The sequence below is a fragment of the Pavona decussata genome, unplaced genomic scaffold (assembly GCF_977016875.1).
Source record: "Pavona decussata unplaced genomic scaffold, jaPavDecu1.1 SCAFFOLD_85, whole genome shotgun sequence".
NCBI classification, from domain to species: Eukaryota; Metazoa; Cnidaria; class Anthozoa; order Scleractinia; family Agariciidae; genus Pavona; species Pavona decussata.
The window spans coordinates 447,139-472,847 of NW_028145503.1; the positions used below are offsets into that span (position 1 = coordinate 447,139).

Genomic DNA, 25,709 nt, shown 5'->3' on the forward strand with positions numbered 1-25,709 from the left:
ATAAAGCATTATATCTCGGTACATTATAATTACCATATATGAAGTACTTACTATTTAGAGGGCAAACAAACATGGCGGCATGGCAAATATCGCTATCGTTCCGACGTAAGAAGTGATTTTAAGAACAGGAAAGGCTACCGATTGTCTTTAATCCCCGTTATTGAACGCAGGGAAATGTCTTCAATTATTAACTGTTCCAAACGAAGGAAATAGGTAAGTAAAAAGGGACTGCTTTGCGAGGTAGAAAACTCCACGAGATCGAGCTTTTGGCATTTAGGAATGTGTCATGGATTAGGCTGAACAGTTAAAGACATTTATGTTATTCATTTCCACCAGATCAAGATTTGCGGTATTTTCTTAAAACTTTCTCTTTGGGACAATAAATCTAGGCTCTGAAATGTTGACAAGACATTAACGTTTCAATTATTGACTCGCTCTCCTCTCAGCTCTTGCATACCCAGTGCATAGCTACAGCTGTTGATCTTTGCCGGAATTTCGATTCTTATTTCTTAGAGTTAGTTAAGGAGGGAAAGAAATAATGTGAAATCCTTTAAGTCTTCTGGTCCAAGGTCATGCAGCACTTTACCATCTGACTACAGATTCAAAAGACAAAGTTCACGAAATCAGATATTTAAATGTAGTTATTTCATGAATCACACATTTTCTTTTGTTATTCAACATCCTTTATTTAACTTACATACTTCATGAATATTAAACTAACTGAAACGAGGGATTTATACAGATAAATCCCTCATTTACTGTATAAATCCCTCATTTACATTAGCAGTACTGCGAGAAACGCACACATCAGGTTGCTTCTATTGTTCTCCGTTTCTCACCTAAGTGTGACGGTACTAATTAGCCGGCGTTTGTCCCCTTGAACAAAGGAATAATTTCATGAAATAAGTCAGATAAATACCTCGAACGTCGGTATCAATCCATATACATCCCTCGGGCCTATGGCCCCTCGGGATGTATATGGATTAATACGTCCGTTCTCGGTATTTATCTCTTACCTAAACTGTGTTTTAATTGATAGAAAATGTAAAATAATAAAGTGCCTGGATATCCTAGATTGAAGCATAATATCAAGGTAAGAAGATGGCATTCATGGATGATCCAGAGTTTATCATCGCCCACATACGCCACTCCTGCGTCATTACAGACGACACTGGTGAGCAATTTTGTAAGATTATTTGAGGTGCTGAGTTACATCATATACATGTATAATTTCATTTAAGGACGGTGCCTACTATTGTTACTGCGCATACGTTCTGCGCATCGCGAGATACTCGGGTTTCCTATGGGTGGTGCATACTAATACAGAAATATTTTTGCGCGGTTTAAAACTTTACAGAGAAGGCAGAACTTAGCAAATGCTTTTGGTATCTCAAAAGAAAATTGGGGGTAACCATGCATTTTTCAGAGATAATTAAGCTTCAATTTAGGAAAAAATCCCATACATTGCTTTATATTTTGGCGCTTTTTAGAGATATTATTGCTCAATTATCTCTGAAAAATGCGTGGTTACCCCCAATTTTCTTTTCGGATTCCAATAGGCCTCGCTAAGATCTGCTTTTCCCGCCCAGTCATAAACCGCACAAAAATACTTTGGTATTAGTAGGCACCGTCCTTAATGTTCAAATAAAAAATAAAATAAAGCAAAGGATTTCTACATATGGAGCAAATATTTTCTAGAATTTGATCATGTATTGTGGTTCTGTGGGCATCACTTTACAGGTTAGTCAAGAGGTGATGTTTACATACATGTACATTACCACTCTTAATTATTCATGTCTGATTATTTCCTTCACTCTCCCTGTCCATTTGGAAAGTACACTGTATTCAGTCCTGATCACTGTGTGGCATTTGTGACATTCTGCACAAAATGACCAATCATTGCTTATGGGGGTAGGGGGGGGGGGATAGGGGGATGATTAGCATCGAAATTGCTGAGAATCTCTTATTTGAGAAAGGCTTCGTCGTACAGTGATTAATTATTTATCGCTATTAGAGCGGTTTTCAATTGAGTGTCGAAAGCAATTGCATTTTGCTTTGGTTTTGTATAATACGCTCTGAGATTTGTTGATAAAACTCGTGCCACTGTCTCATCCAATAAGATGAAAAACCGAAACCAATCCTCCCTCGCTCACATGCGTATTCCCGTGCTTGGCGCCAGTTACATGTACATGTATTTGCTTTGAATTCTGATTGGTTCATTGAGCTTTTTGCGTCTGTTGTGATTGGCCAGAGTAATTACTTTTGCGACACTCAAATGAAAACCGCTCTAATAAGTATGCACATCATAAATTGCAGTTATGTGACCTTGCAGCTAAAGCAATATTTTAAAAAGAAAGCCTGAAAAAACAAAATGAGGTTGAATGGTTTTTAAACTCAATATGACCTCTGCAGTGTCAGGGCAGTGTCTAGACTTTCTTAAAGCCCTTTCCAATATTATTTTCCCTCTTTACTCTTTATGTTACGTTGCTTTTGGTTCCCTCTTGACATCATCACTCGATGTCACGACTTCACCTCTCAAAGAAGTTGACTTGTGGCAAGTCAGTAAGCAGTGTCTTACCAATAATATTGAGCTAGCATGCTAGCTGGGAACTGGTCATTTTTAGAGTTTGTAACATGTATACAATCTATGTGCTTAATATACACTGTACATACAGGCATAAGTAATGAAAGGATATAATTTATGTATCATCATATTTAGATAATTAAATTATTATTAATAATATTTCCAAAGGCATGTGTGAGCAAGTGATACTGAATGAAGAAATTGAAAATGAGAAGGCCATCAAGCATCGCAAGAAACTCAAAATTGGAAGATACGCCATTGATAGGTAAGCAAATGAGATAATGTCTGAAACCCAAAAGTGGTTGAAATGTGTAGCTATCCCCTCATAAGACTTGTAACAAGCTTATGAACATTCAATTTCTTAAGTACCATATTTTGAAGTTTATTGGAAGTCAAGTTGAGAAAGACTTCAAATTCCTGATGTTAATCACACTGCATTTCTCAAGACATGAAAAATAATAAAGTAGCTAATTACTTATAAACCATACCCAATTTCAGACCAAAATTGTTATGATCTCTGCCCCATTTCAGATCAAAGAGGCTAACAAGCCACGCTTTTTGTTACGGCAGATACCTACTGTAACAGTATATGACTTGTGCAGCCCTGTAACAGGGGAGTACCCCTATCAGTAATTAAGGGGAGGAATTTAAACCTGGGATCTTAAGAATCCAAGTCTGGGTCAATTTAATAAAATTAAGTACATAGTACATGTATGTACACTGTTTTGTAGTTTACAAGCTGGGCAAACTTGGTGTAAAGTTCAAATTAAAACAAGTTCAATAACCATTGTTTAAGACCTTTCACAATGTTAATTATTGCCTCCTTTAAAACAAGAGTGTGTATTAATATAATTATTTTATGAAAAAGGCTGCCCAGACTGCTTATACAGCTGTAGTTACATGTTCATGTACAAGAGTACACTGTATGTCTTGAATGTTTTATTAAATTCCCAGGTGGAAATCTTATTAAGATCTTAGTAAGATCTTATTAAGTTTCTTATCAAGATTCTTATTAAGAATCTTATTTAAGAATCTTACAAGAATCTTACAAGATCTTGTCACAAGATTCTTACAAGATCTTACAAGATTCTTACAAGATCTTGTAAGAATCTTGTAAGATTCTAACAAGATCTTAAAACATTCTTACTTAGATCTTACAAGATTTTATAAGATTCTTGCCAAGATCTTACAAGATTTCATAACATTCTTACCAAGATCTTATAAGATGTCATAAGATTCTTGCCAAGATCTTACAAGATTTCATAAGATTCTTACCAAGATCTTACAAGATTTCATAAGATTCTTACCAAGATCTTACAAGATTTCATAAGATTCTTACAAGACTTTATAAGATTCTCACCAAGATCTTACAAGATTCTTTTCAATATCTTACAAGATTTCGACAAGATCTCTTCAAATGTTTTTCTAAGAATGTTGTCAGGATCTTACCAATTAAAATTGTAGAAAGTCTTGGGAGATCCATAACCAGGATAAATTGAAGGGGCGAGATTTGATTTTGCTTTTCAAGCAAGCTGCAAAATAGGGAAAAACCTGAAGTGTATACTTAAATTTTCTTTTGGATTGCCCTGACATTTCTGGCAATGACCTACACTGGTTCATTCAAAATTAAACTAGAATCATGTGTTCCTGAGAGTTTGATCACAGCTTGGTTACAATACAAAATCTACACGTACCTAGAAACTGACTTGAAGTGGATATGCTCATAGCACTTAGATTCAAAGGATAGGCCATTGTTAAACCATAACCAACAAGAAAAATCATGTGTGATAACCTTTTTATTGCTAAATCTTGGCTATTGTGAAATAAATTTATCACAATAATCTTCACAAGTTAACATGATGGAAACTTTCATTGACTACAATGCCATATACAGCTTTTTTACAAGGCATATATTCAAGTTCTTGTGATGCATGCTCACAAGATCAACAGCACTTTAATTATTATTGTAATCCACAAGAGTGACAGAAACAAACCTTTACCAACAAATGTTCTCTAGACTAGGATAAAGTTCTACATGTAACTTTTTCTTGTATTTGCATCAATTAATGAAGCACTAATAATAATCTATTTGACTTAATTAATCTGGCAGCTTTAAAGCCTTTCTAAACAATCCAAAGAATTATTATTTGCCAGTATTATTTTCCCAAGAAAGAAGCAACCTTAAAAACACTTGTACATATGAATAAGAGCTTGGTTTCCACTGGTACAATAATGTTCTTTAGTGTTAAAAAACAAACAAATAAATAAAAATAAACATAAAACAAAAAACCCCAATAATTCCTTTCAGTTGCATGTTAAAAGCAAAAAAACATGAAAGCTTGAAATTATCCTGTATGGCCCCTGTGGAGAAAAAAAGAAAAATAATTAAAAACAAAAGAACAAGATATCATTTTTTATGCTATTTTCCTAATTTTTTTGCTAATTTCCTTGCTAAAAAAGCTACCAATTAGAACAATAATTATTTATTAACTAAGGTTAAGTGTATGCCTCCATTGGTCAAATCATCATGAACTGTTTGCCTCTGAGCAAATGCTGACAGCAGCCTTCTATTGGCGTCAAAATGTTGAGACACTGTTTGTTAGTGTTAGAAGTGTCTCCCTCCCTCCCTCCTCCTCCTAAGTAAAGTACAATGGAAGCAATGATGACCTGCACGCTAATTTACCCAAACAACATTGACCAAGAGGAAAGGGGAGCAGCATTTCAACAACTATTGAGTCAGTTTATACTGTTTGCGAGCAGAGCCTTTCAACTTTTCAGCCAAAAGAATGGCACCAATATACAAGAGATACTCAGTGAAGCAACTAAAAACAATAATTATTTGTTTTACAAATGTTGGGGATGGAATGTAGCTGGATTAAGCCACAACCCACTGGAAGAGCAGGATTACATCATCATTGTGTGGACCGCACGAGAATGCCACTTTTCAGTTTATTTTGTGAGGATTTCTCTGAGCCAATTGCCCATTTACATTTCTTTTATGCTTACAAAACTCCAGAGTGTGGGCTGACCCATTTACAATGTGCTAAATATTACAATTCCTAATGCAGGTTTGACAAGTTCATAAAAGCCTAATTTATAAGAAAAAATGATTGCATTGATTAAAAGGATTGTTACTTAGTGTTCCCTTTATAATTTATTGCTTGCTGTTTTCAACTATGATATCAAGTACTGATCAAATACTGCCATTATGTAAGTTACAAAATTTTATTTAGTATTATTGTTCCTGAGTAGAATTAGCAGAAGTCACAATTCACAACAAAATTAAATCAGTTAAAATAGATTCCAGCGGTCATAATTATAAGTGACTTTATTGAGCAGCATTTGTTGACTTGACTCTGAAGTTTTGAGTCTCAACCTTGACAACAAAATGGAGATAGGAGTTGAAAATCTACAGTAAAACAGAATATTGTGCACTTTAAATCAGTTCTTCTAAGTGATCACAGTGACCACTAAGCTGCCATTAACTTTAATTTAGACAATGTTGCAGTGAGCTATAACAATCTTGTTAGTTCCTGATGTGAGTGAAATGAGTCATACACTCCATGCACGAAGATCATAAACTGATCTTCAAGCCAAATCAAGATCGATCACTCAAGTCTTCAGCTTATACCAACTCTGTCATGATATCAACCCGGCTACAAATTACTCTGTAAAAACGTTTGCAAAGGCTTCATATAAAAACTAAATAGGGAATGACCACCTCAACAATCTTCAAGAAGCAGCATGCATATGTAAATGTCTGTAATTCGCGTAGACGATCACACATTTTCAAGCAGTCTTTCACAAAATAATTGGTAACGAAACTTACCTCTTTCTAAAAAGTGGTTGTCCACAGTTTGCTGCTTGAAGCCATCATTTTTTTAGCTTAACAGAGGCAAAATCCAGAGGAAATGTGTGCTGTATACTTGAATCCCGCCTAAAATCTAACATGAAACGGTCTTTTCTCCGAGCCTGCAGTGGCATATCTGCTGACCAAAATAGTGCCCAGTCTTCCCAGTCTGAATGAAATCCAAGATGGCTGCCGGTGTTGCTGTGATTCCACGCTTTTCCACGTTTTCTTGCTCATTACGCGGGATGCCCTGAGGGGGCATACCGTGTCTTAAAACGGGTCGATTTCTTTTTTTTTTTCTTCGTCGTATACACAAATCGGTACATTAATTTATTCATTAAACTCTCCCCTCTCCTACTCGGGATGTATTGTTTTGATTGTCTTCAACAAAAGCAGGCCAATCAAAATCCATTCTTGTCGCTTATATTGCGAGGGAGGGGACCCACTCACCCCTACCTGTGTGACGTCAATGCATCATTTGATATATTTATTAAAGACGGATTAAGTCGCGCCATATTGTTTTAACATGTTCTGGACTCAAGTGTGCCGTTTTCAAAGGGAAATTTCACCATTTTGAAGCCGTAAATCGAAAGAATAACTTCTAAGAAGCACCCGACACGTAAAACGGTGGAAATTGGTGAGTTCTTAGTGAAGGAATCGTGCTTTGTTTGACAGTCTTAGACCACGACGCGAGACTGAAAAGAGGTCATTGAGAAGCTTACGTTATCGTAATGGAATTCCACAAATTTCCGCTGATAGTCTGAGTCGCGTAACACACGGAAAACAACGTAACGCGATCGTCGTGACTCAAACTATTCCATTAGCAAGGATAGTTTTATCAATCGGCGAAGCATACAGTTGGAATAAATGAATCAGCCCCAGCATCTCGCGTAATGCCAGTATAGCAGGCATCTTGTTTTAAAAGCTAGCATTGTGCATGAAAATCGTAGAAATTATGATTTAAAGCGTTTTTGTTCTCTCTTGCATTAAATGGAGTCGAGATTCATTAATTCAGGTTTGTAAGTAATAATGTTTTCACAAATAAGTTTCAGTGTAGGACTGTGCATTTAGTTTTTTTATGCAAATACGATCTGTAAACTGGAAACTGTAAGTCTTAACAGTCATATCTTTTAAGCCTTTGTTTAGAAACACACATGTCTACATAGCGTTTATCAACTTAGAACACCGAAGAAAACAGTATTAAGATGTACAAGATGTCACAACAAACAACTAAATTTCAAAGAAAGTAAAGAGATTATTACAGTCAGTGTGAGAGTCTTGCTGGCATGTTTATTCTTAGATCTTGTCAAGATTCTTGTAAGATATTATGAGATCTTAATAAAAATTGAACCAACGAAGAAGTTTTTGTTTTTGTTTTACAAGATCTTCATAAGAACTGTTTTTAAAAGATCTTATTCTTTATTTATGCTAAGATCTTACAAAGATATTTGTAAGGTGGTAAGATCTTAATCAGAATAGTAGTAAGATCTTGGTACAAATTTTGATTAAGATCTTATTAAGAAAACATTAGGAAATAAGTAAGATCTTATCAAAATATGTTCATGATCTTATTTTTAATTTATAGTAAGATCTTAACAAGATTCTTGTAAGTTAATTCTTAAGATCTTAACAAGATTACTAATAAGATCTTGTCACAAATTTTGATAACATCTTAATAAGAAAATATTAAGAAATGGATAAGATCTTATTAAAAGCTGTTTAGGATCTTATTGATTGTTAGGTTGAGGATTTTATCAAGATTCTTACAAGTATCTTACAAGAATTTAGTAAGATCTTGTAAGATCTTATAAGATCTTAAAATGCTGAAGATTGTATAGTTTGTATTAAGATTTTATTAAGAAGTGTTGTAAGATCTTATTAAGATATGAAATCTTAACAAGATCTTATTAAGATCTTAGTGTTATTTTCATTCTTATAAGATTCTTACAAGATCTTGTAAGATCTTACAAGATCTTAATAAGATTTCCACCTGGGTTGACCCCTGGTAACCTGCATATACAGTGTAATCACTCCACCTTGCTGTGTGTGCTGCCTAATGCTGGACATAATACAGTGTAGCTGTTCCTATGCGTGATCCATTTTGAGACCAGCACATATTCTAAACGTTTTGTTTCCATGAATTCATATACCTCTTCCTTTTTAGGGATATTCTGGACTTTCCAAGCTATCCTCAGTCATTTGATATTGCCGTCAGTCCAGATCTCAGCTTGAGCAATTCCAAGTCACGGGGAAAGGGTGATCGCAGTAGAAGAGAGAGGTACAACGCAGTACATTTACAATGTATAGATTGAACAATTTTTTTTTTTAGATTTATTTAATACATGTACATATTAATTATATGGGTCTCTCTGTCACTGCCATAATGGTTTGATTGTTTATAAGTCAGAACATTATTAATTTTATCCGTTAAATTTCAAATACACGACTTAGCTACGTAGCTATACATTTCCCAGTAACCCTAAGTGGTTAAAGCATCTCACCAGGGCTGTGGGAGGTTAAAGGTTGGATCCCACATCAGGGCCATGCCAGTGTAAATTCTGACCAGTGACATGACCAAAAAAGCACATGTACCCTGTAGCAACAGCACTTGAAATGAAACAGTGACAAATGGCAACCTTTATTGAAGAAATGCAGACAGCAACAGGTAATAGTCATCCAGGTGGACACTTTCCTAAAGATCCCCCCACCCCCCCTCCCCCCCCCCAAAAAAAAATGGAAAGGAAAAAAGAAATCTAAGAAGGAATTGCATTTCCATTTAATAATGAAACAAACACATGAAAGGTCATCAGAGCGCTTTAACCTTCCCTTGTTCTCTTAAAACCCTGCGCTCAAATTTTCTTGAATTTCTGAGAGCGACGTCTCAAGACAGGCAAAGCTGGACACCCCCTCCCCCACCCCCTTGCAGGGCCTCTGCCTTTGTCTTACTTTTCTTATAAAATTAATCATTGTGTGTACATTGTATTATCATTTCTCAAATTTTATCATTATTTTTTAATTTATCAGGATTACAGAGGTTAGATGCAAGACAGTCTCTTGGAAGGAAGGAGAAAACAATGTTAAAATGAGCGGTACGGCTTTGACTCTCCATCCATTTGGTAGTCAAGTTAATACCTCTTGAATGTGTACAATTATAAAATTTACAATTTATGGAGGTCATGGGCTTGATTCCTGCCAAGGTCAAAGATTTTTCTTTGCCTTGAGTGATCTCCCATTTCCTTACTAGGGCTTATGCTCAGTAGGAAATTCATGGGTCAACACTTTAAGGCTCGCATAAATGGTTCAACATTTGCTTCAACATGCATTCAGCATTTTGTTGGACCAAATGTCAGGGGCGTTTGGACAGGTCGTTCTACATTCCTGAAAGCGTAAAAAAGTGTTGACAGCTTGTTGAAAGCATACTGTTGAATCAACACTTCAACATTTCCTTTGTTCTCGAAATTGTTGAATGGCACTGAAGCCATTTGAACACTCCGTTCATCCAACATTTTCCCAATATTTGTCAGCTTTTGTTGAACAAATGTTGGTCAAATGTTGAAACCATTTAAACGGACCCTTAGCACTCTAACAATTACACTGTGGACCTACATGTAATTCTCTGATCCATCATTGCAGCAAAAGTTGCCCCACAAAACAGATGTCGGTCGTCTGTTATGCTGCCATGTGAAGCTGACGATACCATAATGAATGTGGCTATTAATATACATGTTGTTAATCAATCTAGTACAATAGTCATACTGTAGTTTAACATACAACTCATTTCCAACAACAGCTGAAGATTTGTCTGATGTGTTTGGCAAGCGTGAAGTGAAACAGGATAAGAGTAAAGCAGTCACAATTTCTCAGCTTAGCAAACAGTTGGAAGAATCTCACGGCAAACCAAATAACCCATTCCTGGAGTACTCTAAATTTGAAGGAGAGGTGAGGAGGAACTTTTGAAAACTATTCATTAGTGACAAGAAATACAATGTACATTGCACTTAATACTTATTACCATGTTTATTTGATTAACCACCCAGGGCGCCTATTAAATTTTGGGTGGGCGCTTATTCAAGGTGGGTGCCTATTTGAGGGTGGGCACTTAGCGTAATTATTTTCCCAACATTTTCGCCAAACGAGGACATTTTTAGAGAACAACAAAACAAGGGATAGCAAGTTTATTTCGCCTTGACAAGACAAAACAAAGTGCAAAAGCTACCATGAACAAGCCATAAAACAATATACATGTAAAAGTTCATATTTGACTATTGTATATAAAACCAATTTTGGAACACAACTAATATTCCTCTTACTTTGCGCTGCGCTAGTACAGAAATGTCTTTTGGTTGGAGGGGGTAAGGGTGGGTCGCTTATTCAAGGTGGTGCTTATTTAAAGGTGGGCGCTTATTAAATATTTGGGCTTTAAGGGTGGGCGCTTACATGTATTTGAGATGGGTGCTTATTCGAAGTTGGGGGCTCATTCATAGGTGAATGGTTAATCGAGTAAATACAGTATTATAATATTATTATAATTATAATTATAATTATAATAATTATAATTAGCACTATTCCTGCCTATGACTTTTACACTGCCTGTTGTTACTTTTTTTTCACAACACCCTTAAATTTCTGACTTGTAGAATTAATGTTTCCATAATAAAATGTCCATTTCCAGATATTTTTTTTAGTGATAACCATATACGTGAGTGCCAAAGCTGCAAGCACTGAGGCATAACAAGCTGCGCAAAATAAAATAAAATGAACTTCTAAAAGCCAATTCAATCTGGAAAGTGTCCCCAATTTAGTCTCTGCACTAAATACATTGATTTTAATTATTTATTTTTATTAAATGCCCTTCTTGGGACCTCCCACAAGCTGTCAACATAGCCTATCTTTGGTCTGGTCAATGTTCTGTATGGAACAGACTTCTGAAGCCAGTGTATGTGTACATTGTATGTAGCATTTGTCTAATGTGACTACTTTTAATTAATTTCTTGTTTTAGGCTTACCAAGGAACGTGCCCCACCAAGAAATATAAAATATATTTAACCATGCAGTCAGAGGTACATGCACACTGTACTAAGAATTATAGCAATTTTTAACTGCAGTGGGAACCTTGTCTCCAAGAAGTATAGCTAGTTACGAGAGGGAGTATTCTGGTTACAGACATAATATTATTTTAACAATGACACTATTACAGTGTATTTAATCCATTTTTAAATAGCTGCATTTTCCCCTAGTTTTACATTTTGTATTATTTCACAAACTACAGTGCAGTCATGTACATCTTATCAAAGTGCATCTTATCAAGAAGATCTCTTGCAAAGAATCAGACTACCATCCATGGAAACTCGAATAATTCAAGACATGCTATTGACAATAGTATAGCGGACAAAGCTCCACCTGCAATTAGAGATCTTTAATCACCTTACGCAAGACCAAGTATGAGCTTCGGCATGATTATATCCTTTCTCTGCCAAAAGTTAATGCAACTAAATATGGTCTCAAATCATGGAGATATTTTGCCACAAAGATATGTAATGAACTAACAAATGTTATTAGAATTAAAGCCGGCACTAACAAAGTGAAGAACAAAATCTGATTGCTTAAGTTTTGACTGATATTTGGAATTTTTTTATTTTTTTTTTCTGATTCTTTAATAAGTTCTGAGCTTTTACAGTTTTTACACCATGAATTGCTGCTCATTTGTAGTAGTTATGTAGTTTATGTAGTTTCTAATTTTTAGCATATACTTGGCTGTGGATTACCTGTAAACTAGCTGATTAAGCTAAGCATAAATCCCATCTTAAATTAATTATCATATTGTATCGTATCATGTAGTTGTGAATCATACTTTATGTTGTGTTACAGTTGCCCAAATTACCTGACTGCACATTATTTTTGTTATTGTTGTTTTTGCAGAACATGTACATGTACAATAATTAGTGACTGCAGTTTATTTCTCATGACAGAAAATGGTTCATAGGAACCCCCCCTTACGACCACTGCACCTCACTATTACAACCACTTTTTTGTGCCCCAAACGAATTGAAGTTTTATAACCTCGTTGATCCGACCACCCTGTTATTACGACCACATTTTCACAGCCTGAAGGTGGTTGTATTAACTGCCGACCGGTTAGCTCAGTTGGTAGAGTGCCGGACTACCGTGCAGGAGGTCGGGGGTTCAAAAACCCCGGCCGGACCACCACTCAGGGTCTTTAAATAACTGAAGAGAAAGTGCTGCCTTTGCTCTGACATCTGCAAATGGTTAGACTTTCTAGTCTTCTCGGATAAGGGCGATAAACCGTAGGTCCCGTCTCACAAACCTTGTTTGTAACTAACTCTGTGGGACGTTAAAGAACCCACTCACTGTTCGCAAAGGGTAGGGGACGTACGTAGTTCCCGGTGTTGTGGTCTGGTCTTTGTGCGTATATTCCGTATATCCCGGGTCCGCAGTGATTGGCCTTAGCTGTTGCGGTATCCCTGTCCATATTGGACAAAGCTAAATAAATAAGGGTTGCACTAGCAATGATTATTTTTAAGAATTGTTTTTTTTTCTCCCTTTAGGAAGAAAGAGCCATTCCAATGATTGTGACAGTCTTAGGTAAGAGTTCAGAGATTTTGTCACATTACAGAACTCAATTCTGGAAAATAAGCCAATAATTGGCTTATTTTCCAGAATTATTTGTCTTTTTCAAACATGTGTTTGCAATTTTATGGGTAGGGTCAGGTAGCCAGTCTGCCTTGCTGAGTTTGACCGAGGAACCGTTTGTGTTCTGGAGCAGGGCCACTATTATAGAAAATATTGCACAGCCATGCGAAGATATGAACTTTATTTTCGAGTGGTAAAAACAATATTTTACAAACGTGTGCAGCAAATCAGTGAAGTATTGTTTTTAACTTGAGAAAATAAAATTCATGTCTTCAAGCTATTATGGAATTTTCTTTTTATTTTATAGACAAATCTATTACTCACCATTTTGCACCGTCTGTTTGCATAAACAACCGTGAAAAAAGGAAATTAGGTCATCTGTCCTCACTAGTGAGGATATGGAAAATAGGCCACTTGCGTCCCGGATGTAGTTTTGTATGAATTTTACAAGAGGTGTATTTTCCAGTAAAACACTCAAGTTTTAATAAATGGTCTTACCTCATAAGTAGCAGTGTTACGATCGTAGTAAATTCTGAGAAGTTGCAGGCCGTTGGAACAGTAATATTTTGTAAAGGAAATTAAATATGACTAAAGCAACAGCATGCTACAAAGACATGTGACAGTGGTGGGACAATTTTTAAATGGTGATGTGGTGGTACTCAAATATAATTATAGATGAAATATCTTACTAAAAAAAAGGTTTGATGGAGATTTAAGCATTCTGCCCCTGTACAATTTGATTGATGGAATTCTAAAGAGCTCTTTCAGACGTTTTAGAACTGTTTTTTGTTCAATCCTTTTTAGTTGGCCATTTGGCATATTTTTGTGTGTTGTTTCCATGCCTACTATGCCCTTCTTGTTAATATTTAATTTAATATTAGTAAGGAACTCCATTTAGCCCTGCTGAATTGGATGTTTCCTGTACAAAGATTTGAAAAGAAAACGAAAAGTACCAAAGGTCAAATTTGCTTTCCTATTACCCAGAGCTAGTGTTTTGTTTTTGTATATTACATTGGAAATAACAACATGATAAGTTTTTGAATCAATTGGAAACTCAGAAAAAAAAATCCGAACTCCAGATGGGATTTGAACCCACAACCCTCCATAATCTAGCCATGGGTTCAAATCCCATCTGGAACCGGATTTTTTTTTCTGAGTTTCCAATTGATGCAAAAACCTATCATGTTGTTTCTTTCTACAAAAGACTCACTTTGGTGGTTGGATATTACATAATTTGGATTTAAACAAATAAAATGAAAATGTGCTATTTTTCCAAAATTGCAACACAACAAGTTCTGCATACCCCACGCAGCCCCCACCAAAACTAATTGTTTTAATTATAAACAGGGTGAGTTTTGAATCACAACTCTATTAATCCTTTAAGCCCTAACAGTGATCAACATCAAATTTCTCCTTGTAATATCAATGCTTATTCAACCCCTGAGGTCATGAGAATTAAGGATATGATCCCCGAAGGTGAATTTTCTTGATATTTCTATAACTTCTCCCCAGTTTTTTTATGAGATAAGTATGATGACAATATAGGAGAATTTGTTTTTTTTGATATTAGGGACTAAAGGGTTTTAAATTTTTGGTATAATTTGCACCAGGTACTGCATGTGTTCAGGACCTCATTGGACTCATTATGTACAAGTACACAAGTGAAGGCCGAGACCCCCCATTAAAGGTTTGAAATGAATTGAAAGTGACAAATGTTGCCTTTTGGCCAAGGAATGTGAAAGGTGCTTCAAATTTGCAAACTGAAGGCTTTAAATTTCGTGGATTTTACCACTGTCACAGTCAGTGCCTTGTTCAAAGATTACGGTCAATGAAGTTTGAAAATATATCCTTGTGACAAAATACAATGTATACAGCTGTACTCTCAAAAGGGTTTTTAGCAAAGACGCCTGTACATATAACATACATATAAATTGAGCGTATTTCAACGGTTCTCTCCACACTGAAGAAGGGCTATATACCCGAAACGTCTGTGTTTCTTTCAAAACCATTTTTTTAAAATAATTTTTTATGTGAATCCTATCCGAAAACATTTTCAAGTGTCACGCATCTCCAAGGAACTTTCCTTTCACTGTACATATAACTGCCTGACTTGTGGGCTGCAAGTGGCTGAAGTACATAGTTTTTACCTGGCTTTTATTAGTAGTCAGCTTATTTTGGTTATTTGTCTGTTTCAGAATGATGTCAAGTCTTGTTGTTTGCAAATAGCTGATGATGATGACGGAGAGGTTGACACAGATTTTCCTGGTATGAGTAGAAAAGGTTTTTCTTTCTTTTTTTTATATATCCGTTGTAGATAATAAAATGGTTTATTTGCGGACCTTATGAATGCAAGACGGCAACGCCAACGAAAACATCACTTTAAAATATATTGACCTTATTTCATTCGTACTACTTCACGATTATTTTAACTCGTTCAACTTCTACAGAAACGGCGAAATACCCAGGAACCAAATTGGTAGGAGTGGCGTTCGAGTTAACAACGCTAATGAAAAATTCGCCGTTGTGTTCTCACGTTCTCCACAAAGCCTTGAATTTGGTCATTCCACGTTTTTGTTTTGTAGAGGACGGCAAAGAAAAGTACCAAAATTTAAAACGCACGTACAGGGCGATTGTTTTTGCTCATTTAACCTATCGTTTTGCGGCGTTTTCGTTGCCGTCGCTGGCGTTGTTCCGTAAGTTCCCTAAAGTCCCTTATGGCATGGAAAGTTGCCAGTGACCGTAAATTTTTAACTTAAAGTTATAACAGATGTGGTTAATTGGAGTGTTCCTCTACATGTTTGATGATTCCAGCTCTTGATAACAAGGAACCAATAACGAAGTTTGGTTTCACTTGCTTGGCACTAGTTCAGGTAATTCAAGAGATTGCTTGTTTATTTATTTATTTATGTACTTTTCTATAATTAAACACAAATTCTCAATAATTCTTGTTTGGTTCTCCACAATGTTTGTCTGCCAGTTGACTGAAGTATTTTATGATTTCAATTTCCAGAAAGACACCACTCCACCTAAACCAACACCCTCTAGACCTTCCTCTGGTATCATAGTGACAGTGTAAGTAAATGCTAAAAGCTATTTTCTGTTACTTTCAAAGCTTTGCTGCTGTTTGGGGAGGGGGGGGGAGGGTGGGACTGAAGTCATTATATAAGCTATCCAGGTATGTGCCGCCAGAAAGCCATTTCAAGTGAAAGCTACTGAGTAGTACTTTCCTGTGGTGCTGTTTATTGCGCTGTACAAGGTGGTTCTAACTTTTGAGTCTGTGGATGAAACCCTGAAGTGTGTCCATTCGAATGAAAGCTACTGAGCAGTACTTTCCTTTGGTGCTGTACAAGGTGATTATCCTGCGAAATCGCGCGAAATATTGCGCAAGATTGATGATAACAAAGCACAGTTTTATCTTCCGAGGACGTTACTTTCCATTCTTCTACCCGTCACATGAAATTACTTATATCGCAAGATATCTGTTCTGTAAGGACCAGGAATATTCAGTGCGCCAATGTATTGAATGATAGAGCGGTTTTCAATCGAGTGTCGTAAAACCAAAACCAAAGTGATTACTCTGGCCAATCACAACAGGTGCAATGCAATGAACTAATCAGAGTTCAAAGCAAATACATGTAACTGGCGCCAAGCGCGGGAAAAAGCGTGTGGCGAAATCACGATTGGTTTGGTTTGGATTCCCATTGGTTGAGAAAGTGGCGCGAGTTTTGCTAACCAATCACAGAGCTAAGTAATGCAAAACCAAAGCAAACGCGAAATTACTTTCGACACTCGATTAAAAACCGCTCTAATGCAGCATATGATAAAGCTATCCGCCCGTCTGTCTTTTCTTTTTCAGTCACGAGCCACAGCATGGCTTTTCCAGAGTAAAAGTGGAGAGTATGAACACCAGGATGAAACATGTGTATGAGAAACTGATCAAGAAAAGAGGCTTGAAAAGAACAGGTCGGTGATCATGGCATTGCCTGATTTCATACCGTGGGGGTTACCGGGCGTGACGGACGATTTGTCCGGCGTCCCATACATTTCTTAGTAAATTTTTTAAGTTTTTGAATGGCTGTATCTCGCCATTCGCTTGATTAACACCAAACTTGAGGATGTTGTAAAGTTCGATGTGCTCTTTCTGGCTTTGTGGGTGTTGAGTCCCATATCCCATAATACACAGACTTGTACCCAGACCCCCACGGTATGAAATCAGGCAATGGTGCCCGAGTACGATTCTCGCTGGGCACGAATGTGAACGCACTCATTTATCAAGTGTCCACGCCAGAATTCGTGCACGGCATTTCCGTGCCCGATTACAAGGTCGAGACCTTTGTATTTGGGGTGCACTAAATAGTATAGTGATTAGTATAGTCACTTGTGGCAAATCTAGAACATTGTTACTGCGCTGAACAGATGCATATCTCAGTTTTCAAAGTGTTTTTTTTTTTTTAAGTACAACTTTTAGTTTGTAAAACACTTACAAAAAAATTACACGACTAAGCTTGCGTGATGACGCTTATCATTAAAAACTGGATCATTGTATAATGCAATTCGACCAATTTGATTGGCTTAGCGGCCATGGTATATGAGCTATTATACCATGCCCGAGAAAAAGAGACCATTTTAAAAATTGTCTTCTAATTGTTCTTGCAAAGCGGAATCCGCAAAATTTAGCAATATTTCGTGATTGTTTTTAATAAAACAATTATTCCCCTCACGCTTGTTGGATATGAGATGATTATAGCCAACTCGGCCCTACGCGCCTCGTTGGCTCTATTTCATCTCATATCCAACAAGCGTGAGGGGAATAATTGTTAATTATACAATATTTTCCTTACATTTACAATAATTACATTTAGTATAATTACTCAGGTGATTATAGAGATTCTGTTGATCTGATTGGTCGAGGATTGCGTCATATCCTCCTATAATCACCTCGCGCGAGGTGATTATAGCGGGAGCACTAACTTTCAAAATGGCCGCTTAGCTATTTGTTGACATTTCTGAAAAAGAAGTAAATAGGATGAAAGAAAATGCAATTCCGAAAGGTACTAAAGATGCAGCTAAGTCCGAGGTGATACGTTTCGAAGGCAAGAGATGAAAATTTTGCTAATTGTAATAAAAAACCCTTGTAAATTGCATGTTGTCGATCTCGTTGACTTAAAATGAAGACAAATAATTAAGGTAAATTCGAGCAAGATTTTCTTTATTAACAGAATGATTTCACAAACAAAACGAGTTTAAGACAGAATTTGAAAGTAAACAAGATGAATAAATGTCTCTGTAAGTTTTACGTTTCAGTGACGAGAAAGGAAAACAGTTTTTTTATAATCTGAAAACTAGTTTGTTGTCGGTTCGACCGGCTCTCGACCACCATCTTAAGTCACTGCCTCACAACAAAATATTTTCATCTGCGACAACCGTGTACTTGTTTAGTGAAGCCAACAAATGACTTAATTCCTACCTGAAGCAGCTTATCTCCGAGGGCAATTTATAAACGTCCGTTCACCGGCGAAGCCATCATGTCAACAAGAAATTGTGCAATAAAATACTATCGCTAACACTTGTGATCCCGGCTCGAGTTTTACACCAAACAGCCTGGTTCATCTCCATCTATTTTGGTAAACGGGTCGGAGAAACCCAACATTCATTCACAGAAGTCAGTGCTTCGTCTCAATGAAGCGGCATTTAAAGAATACTGACATTCTGCTCGAGGCCGTGTGCAGTTTATCGATTGCGCATGTGATTTCGATTGAGCATGTGATCGGCAGACTGCGCGTCTCTGTTCATTGACGCGTGACGATTTGAAACAAACAAACAAAATCGAGATTTTTCGGACGGTACTGGTTTTTCTCTGATAATCACCTGAGTAATTATACTAAAACAATTATTCGCCTCAGGCTCAGTAAATATTGGTGAATATTCCCCTTGACTTCGTCTCAGGGAATATTCACCAATATTTACTTCGCCTTCGGCGAATAATTGTTAAATAATACTTACAATACAATACAATATTAACATTTCGATATAAGACTATGTTAGAAACTATTTAGTGAGATTAATTACAATACATTACAGTACTTTACGTTACATCCTACAATTTACATGTACCTTTTTCACAACAGTTCTACTAAACATTGCACTACTAATAGAGACAAAACTAAAAGAAGCACCACTAACAGATACACTATTACTACTTAAGGCTAAGAAGAAGTAAGTTACCCCAAAAAGGCGCATCAAGGAAAAAGAATATAAAGAGCCAAGAAATATAGGGTTAAAGCAGTTTCTTTGTAAAGGAGACCCTTACTTTTCAAAGTGTTACTAGAAACAGCTGTTCTGAGAATACACTGTTGCTGACATGGTCGTATTACATTAACTGGAGTTTTTCCCTTTGTTATATTTTAGCTAATGAATATGTATTGGAAAAACAATCTGAGCCTGGTGTCCCCATCAACCTCGAATCAACGTTAGAGAGTATGGGAACCAAGGAATTTTGTCTCGTTAGATTTGGACGGCGTAAGTAATTCATATTTACTGGTATTCTGGCTGATGTTGAAGAAATGAAACGGAACTAAATTTGCACGACTGTAGAGTTGTATAAAGCCATTGGGTCAGTTATTAAAAGACAGTTTAGATGGTGTTTAACAAAACCACGTCCTAAGCCATTTTTCATTTTGCCACTGTCTGCTGCTGACGGTAGCAAGAAGGCTTGCATCCCAGACTAGGAAACTATTTATCTACTTGAAATAAACCACTTATAAACAGATTTGGAGGCCCACTGATTGTCTTAAACCGCAGCCTAAGTTAGACTCTGTTTAAATAACTGGCCCATAGAATTTTCTGCACAATTTGCCTAGCCCTGACATTTCCATAAATTTTACGCTTGCATAAATTTACATAAATTTAAGTTTAAAGAAACTTCGCATAAATTTAAAATATTTTTTTAGTAAATTTGCATGCCAATGAGGGTAGTGGTCCTCTGCAACATGATCAAATTCTAGGTTTCTTAATAGAACGTGAACACACGACATTGAATTCTCCTAAATCTCTTTCCGAACTTAAAAGCCGCTCCAACGAATTCCATGCAGCCACATTATGCGCTATGTAGTTTGTCTTTTAGTGACGTTGTTAGGAAACTTAAGCAACGACGACGGCAACTGCAACGAAAACGTCCTCCGAAAGTATAACTTTATTTCATTTGTGCTTCTTTGCGATTATTTCAATTCGCTCAATTTCTACAGAAGTGCATGGTGAACTATTCAGGAACCATATTGGTAGGAGTGGCGTTCAAGTTAAGAAAGAAAATGAAAAATTCACCGTCGTGTGCTCACGTTCTCCACAAAACCTTGAACTTGAAATTGGTCATTTCACGTTGATGTTTCGCTGATGACGGCAAAGAAATGTACAAAAACATATAACACAGGTGCAGAGCGATTGTTTTTGCTCATTAAACCTATTGTTTTGTGGAGTTCTCGTTGCCGTCGCCGTCGTCGTTGCTTAAGTTCCCTGAAGTTTGCACAACAGCGAAAAACGTCACTATTATAATGAATTCGCGTTTTTTTTTTTTCAAACGTCGTCGCGATTATTCCAACTCGCTTTCAAATGAGGTGAAATTTCCTGGAGTTGAATTCCGTCTTGGAGACTGCAACCAAGTTTAGAAAGAGAAAGACAATTCCTCGCTATGTGTTCACGTCCTCCATAAAACATCCTATCAGGAAATTTCACTTCCTAGTCGTGCAGTGACGGCAAAGAAATGTACCAAAAGTATAATGCACGTGCAGAGTTGCTTTTTTGACGTTCTCGTTGCCGTGGTCGTATCGGCCCGACGGTGGTCACGTTCCACTGTAATTTCAAAACGGTTGTATTTTTTTTTTTTTTGTAACAGCGAGGCCTGTTGATGGAGACAAGGAAGGAGACTTTAAACAATTTGATTTCTATGCTAACTATCAGTTCCAGGTGAGTGGGGCCTCTTGGAGTAGTCTCGAGCAGGAGTCGAGTCTCGAGCCATCTTAGGGCCTCTTCATGTGAGCCCGGTTGATGGTTCGGTTTCCGAGATCTCGCCTCGCCACTCTTTTCTTTACAAAAATTTCGAGTGTTCATATGATATGAGAAGGCGGGCTGGCCCGGTTACCGAGGTCTTGGTCTAGATCTCGGTAACCGAGCTGGAAATTTTTCCCATATGAACACTCCAGCCCGGATATCGGGACTTTCCGGGATGAAACATTTTCAACTGCGCATGGTTTGTAAGGTCGCTGACAAGTCGAAGCGGCTCCACGGGTATTTTGGGGGAATTTTATTTTTCATCTCGGTAACCGGGATTAAATTTCCCATATGAACAGAAGACAAAATTCGTCCCGCCTACCGGGCCAGGGGCCCGTTTCTCGAAAGACCCGGTAACTTATCGGGTCCGTTAAGTAATTTGGTGACAAATGTTTCTTAACAGAAGTCAATTTTTTTTAGCTTTGAATACTAAATTTTATAACCTTATAATTCTATGTAAACATTGGCGAAGTACCACGTCTGTAATCATTGTGTAATCGGCGAAAAAACATTTAAAAATATACTTATCGGGCCCGATGAGCTACCGGGGCTTTCGAGAAACGGGCCCCAGCCCGGTTACCGGGCTCATACGAGGAGGCCCTTAGTCAGGGATAGTAGAGTGGGCCAAACACTCGAGCAAGCGTGAAATTCGCCTCCTGCGAAGGAAGAGAGCTTCAACCCCTGAAACCTGAATTGCATTTAAATGGTCAATATGTATTACTTAACAATGGTCAAGTAATGCGGGCAATATATCCTTGCAACTTGCCGGGCAAGTTGTGATTGCCGGGCGGTTTGTTGCCCGTATTACGACTTAAGCACACAACAAATTTTCATGTCGCTGAAACCAGACGCTATTTCTACTTTTTGCAGCACTTGTTGAACTCGGAGGTGACAATACGCGCAACAACATGGAAATTTGTTGCGCGCGGAGGTCATAATACGGGCAACAAACAATAGCAACTTGCGACGCAACATCTGTGGCTCGACAAGTTGCAACAAAATGTTATGCGCGTTACTTGACGCCTGCGGCGCTCAAATAAGGTTCTTTTTCTCTTCCATTCCCAAGTCTAATGCTAACTTTTTTTGTTTTAAATAGAGACTAAGAACGTAATTACATCAAATGTATTTGTTTCCATTTTAATCCTTAGACATACCGTGTCAGTATGCTACAGAAGCTCCGACCAGTAACAGAAATACAGCTAAGTATGTTTATTTGATTTTTGTAAGAGGCTGCAGTGCACTATAGTTGCTTTCCCAAAATCCTGGGTGGTAGCACAGCAACTCTCTTTGTTAAACACATTTCAACCTATGTATACATACGAATATTTGGTTAATAAACAGAGTTGATAACTAAAGGTAAATTGGCTACCGTAAAGAGATTCGAGTGCTGACGTTTTGAGCGTTAACCCTTCGTCAGAGCGAATAAGAAACGAATTTGATCGGAGTAAATTTAGAAACGAATTTAATCAGAGCAAAATTAGAAACTAACCGCGTTATCCCTTTTATACATAGTTTAGCGATATGTTAGCTGACCTCTTTGCTATTGCCGTTCTCCGCGTAATCGCATTTGTTTCAGCGTGTACTGTATTTGGGATGAAATGCCTTAATTATTTTGTAATCATCTACGTTTTCTCAGTTGATATAAAACCTCTACGCTTGTGTTAATTTCCTTCATTTGGATGTCTAGCCTTCTCGCTCGCGTTAAGTTCCTTTATTTGAAACTTAATTTTCCTACGATTCGCGTAAATTTCAAATACTTTAATTGACACAATTGTTATTTCCTATAATTAGACTGCGTAGCTGGCGCTATTGTCCGCGCGCGAAAAGAAGGTTCTGGAATCAGAGCCGCCATGAACGGCGTAAAGCTGGTTAACACTTGTTTCCATATCTCAAACGGACCTTGGACATTCCCTTAAAATTACTTGCAGTAAACCTTATTTCAAACTTAAGAGTAAAAGAAGGAAAATATCAGAATTGTGTGCGCCTCGAACCTGGGTCGTTTGCTTCATTTCTTCTATATATAACCACTACACCAACGAGGACCAGCTGCCGAGGATTGTAATTTTTAACGTATTTATATAGTCACCCATCACAATAAACGAAAACTAACCGTCTTCAGATCAATGCCTAACCCTAAATACTGTAGATCGGTTCTAATTGGCCTTAAAATGCTGTTCCTTGCCTGACTGGAGCACAGTTCTCTGTCAAACAAATGGGGTTCTGTTCTCGTTTATGACCAGTGCTATGAAGATAAGGAATACTACATTGTTTCAAGTAAATAATACTTCATTCAAATACATATATGCTCATAAACATGATACACGATACATATTTGAAAAGAAGGACCGCTAACTGAACTTTTTAAAAATATTAAAAAATTACAAAAAACGCGGATAAAAATCACTGGTGCAAGCACAAAATGGTTAGTAAGAATGATATTTAAAATGAAAATATATACAATTCAATATGAGCTTCTGTGTCAATAAATCTGCATCCACTTTTTAGGCCTTTTTTTAAATTTCAATTGTTAACCTTAATTTCGTCCATAAAAAGATAGCTTGGCAAACTGTTCCAGTACTTGACAATTCTCAGGAAGAAGGAGTACTTAAAGGAGTTAACTTTGGCTAAGTTAGTTTGTATTTTGTATGGATGGTTGGCTCTAGTATTTTTACTTCTTCAAAACTCGAAATAGTCGTCAAAGTCTAGGCCATTTAGACCAAACACTGTCTTGTAACATTCCACTACAGATAGGTATTCTCTTCGATGCTGAAGTGTGTTCCAATTTCGTTTCCAGAAATGGAAACGAGTGTTAACCAAGCTATGTTAATCTCCTCTTTTCCATTTCCTTCGCGACTTCGCTACTCGTTCTTGTGACTCCACCGCCCAAACTTCGCCTTCGTGCAGCATCCGGCCAACTAGGCAGGATTTACACTAACATATTCTAATTCTGTTATAACCAGGCGTTTCTCAAGAGAGAATAGAGATTGACCCCGTCCTTCAACCCAAGGCAGCAAAGAAGTTCTGGGGAAAACAAAAATTTGTAAGTATTTACGGAGTACGGAGACGTCAAAAAAGAAACGATAGTTTTGCCAAATAATTTATTGTGATCGGTACGGTTTCTCCCAAGGTTTTCTCGGTCAAATTATTTGGGTAACATCCGAAACTCATTGATCGCGCTAACACAGGAGAGGTTTTTAGGAACAGCGGTTGAAAAGCAGATACGTTGGCTTGCATGAAAACGGTTCCAGATACCGTTCTTATTTTATTTTTATTTTTTGCTAATTTAAGTTTGAAAACGTTCTTAAAGGTGTTCTTCAGTTGACTATACATTTGCGCAAACTGAACTGTCACCGTCCAAAGAAAGCGGACAAAAAAAGTTGCAAAGACGTTCTTACTAAATCTCAGCTTCTGCAGTTTCTTAACACTTTCTGAAAAATGTTGGCGAATTTCAGCCTCAACCTTCTTAATTATAAAGGTAAAGTGTGGTGTAACTGCATCTTCAGTTCTTTGGTTACATTATTTATTTACTTATTTGTTCTTATTTTGCAGACATCAGTAAACATGGAGAATGTTGTTGCCTGTGATCTAATGGACGAGAAGAGTAACGGCAAGGCACAGTTCAGAATAGTGTACTTCAGTCAAAATGCCCGCGAATTCAAGCACTACGACTTTGAAACAGAAGCCAATGTCGCTGGTGAGCTTTTTTTCATTTACTTTTAAAAGAAAATACCATTTCTAGAGAGGTTTTCAATCGTGTCGACAGTAATTTGGCGTTTGCTTTGGTTTTGCATTACTACGCTCTGTGATTGGTTGGCAAAACTCGCGCCACTTTCTCAACCGATGAGAAGCAAAGCTAAAACCAATGGTCACTTGGTTGCACGCGTTTTCCCGCCCTTGGCGCCGGTTACACGTGTTTGAATTCTGATTGGCTCATTGCGTTATGTGTGTCTGTTTTGATTGGCCTTGGTTTTACGGCTCTCAAATGAAAACCGTTCTAATTATCTTTCATTCTTTCTTGCAGGGGAAATAGCAAAAAAGGTGACTCACATAATCAAGTCAAATATCAGCGGCAAGAGATCCGAGTATGTGGCTTTAAAGGAGAAAAAGCTCGAAAAAAGGAGATCCTTTAAATATTAAACGATCATTTAAAGACAGACCTGTGGCACCAGTCTTTTAGTGCGCCCCGACTGTGCGAATGTTTGCGTGGCAGACGGAGTGAGAGGAGAAACACTTCGAATCCCAGCGAGAGAGGATCGTGAAGTCTTATGATCGCTTTTGTGTAGACTACGTGGGGGAGGGGGGTATTGGATCGCTGCTGGAGGTTCCCTCTCCTTCCATGGGAGTCTCTTACCCTCCCCCCCTTTTTTTCCCTGGTTATAATATTTTTTTCGTGTAACCTTTTTTTTTTTCCTCCCTCTCCCGCCTCCCTCCTTTCTTCCTTGATTGCTTCACTTTTGTGTTCGAGTTCCACGTTCGAGTATTTAATAAAATTGAAGAAAACGAAGATTCTTTGTTGATTTCTGCACTACAGTGATAATACCACGAAAGGCTGTTATTTTTTTTTTTTTGTCCACTGACTTC

General features: G+C 37.3%; 1 protein-coding gene across 2 annotated transcripts; it reads left to right on the forward strand.

Annotated features, from left to right (window-relative positions):
* The first annotated feature begins 36 nt into the window (after nt 1–36).
* Nucleotides 37–25,632, forward strand: LOC146475136 (target of rapamycin complex 2 subunit MAPKAP1-like). Of its 2 annotated transcripts, none has more exons than XM_085116179.1 (19): nt 37–213; nt 1,040–1,174; nt 2,753–2,849; nt 8,599–8,712; nt 9,459–9,523; nt 10,225–10,373; nt 11,435–11,494; nt 13,001–13,037; nt 14,696–14,772; nt 15,281–15,350; nt 15,897–15,955; nt 16,096–16,157; nt 16,942–17,048; nt 19,494–19,604; nt 20,974–21,044; nt 22,277–22,331; nt 24,089–24,168; nt 24,678–24,822; nt 25,150–25,632. In XM_085116179.1, exons 2-19 carry the CDS (start codon nt 1,102–1,104, stop codon nt 25,263–25,265), a joined length of 1,548 nt encoding a protein of 515 aa, XP_084972305.1. In that variant the 5' UTR covers nt 37–213; nt 1,040–1,101; the 3' UTR covers nt 25,266–25,632. The 2 variants fall into 2 exon arrangements, with proteins under 2 accessions (XP_084972305.1, XP_084972304.1); XM_085116178.1 differs by having other exon boundaries at nt 1,075–1,174.
* The last annotated feature ends 77 nt before the right edge of the window (nt 25,633–25,709 follow it).

Coding starts and splice junctions, on each gene's coding strand:
- LOC146475136 (XM_085116179.1), top strand. CDS start 1,102: ATGGCATTCATGGATGATCCAGAGTTTATCATCGCCCACATACGCCAC. Junction 2,850..8,598: donor GGAAGATACGCCATTGATAG/GTAAGCAAATGA, acceptor CTTCCTTTTTAG/GGATATTCTGGACTTTCCAA. Junction 14,773..15,280: donor GCCGAGACCCCCCATTAAAG/GTTTGAAATGAA, acceptor TGTCTGTTTCAG/AATGATGTCAAGTCTTGTTG.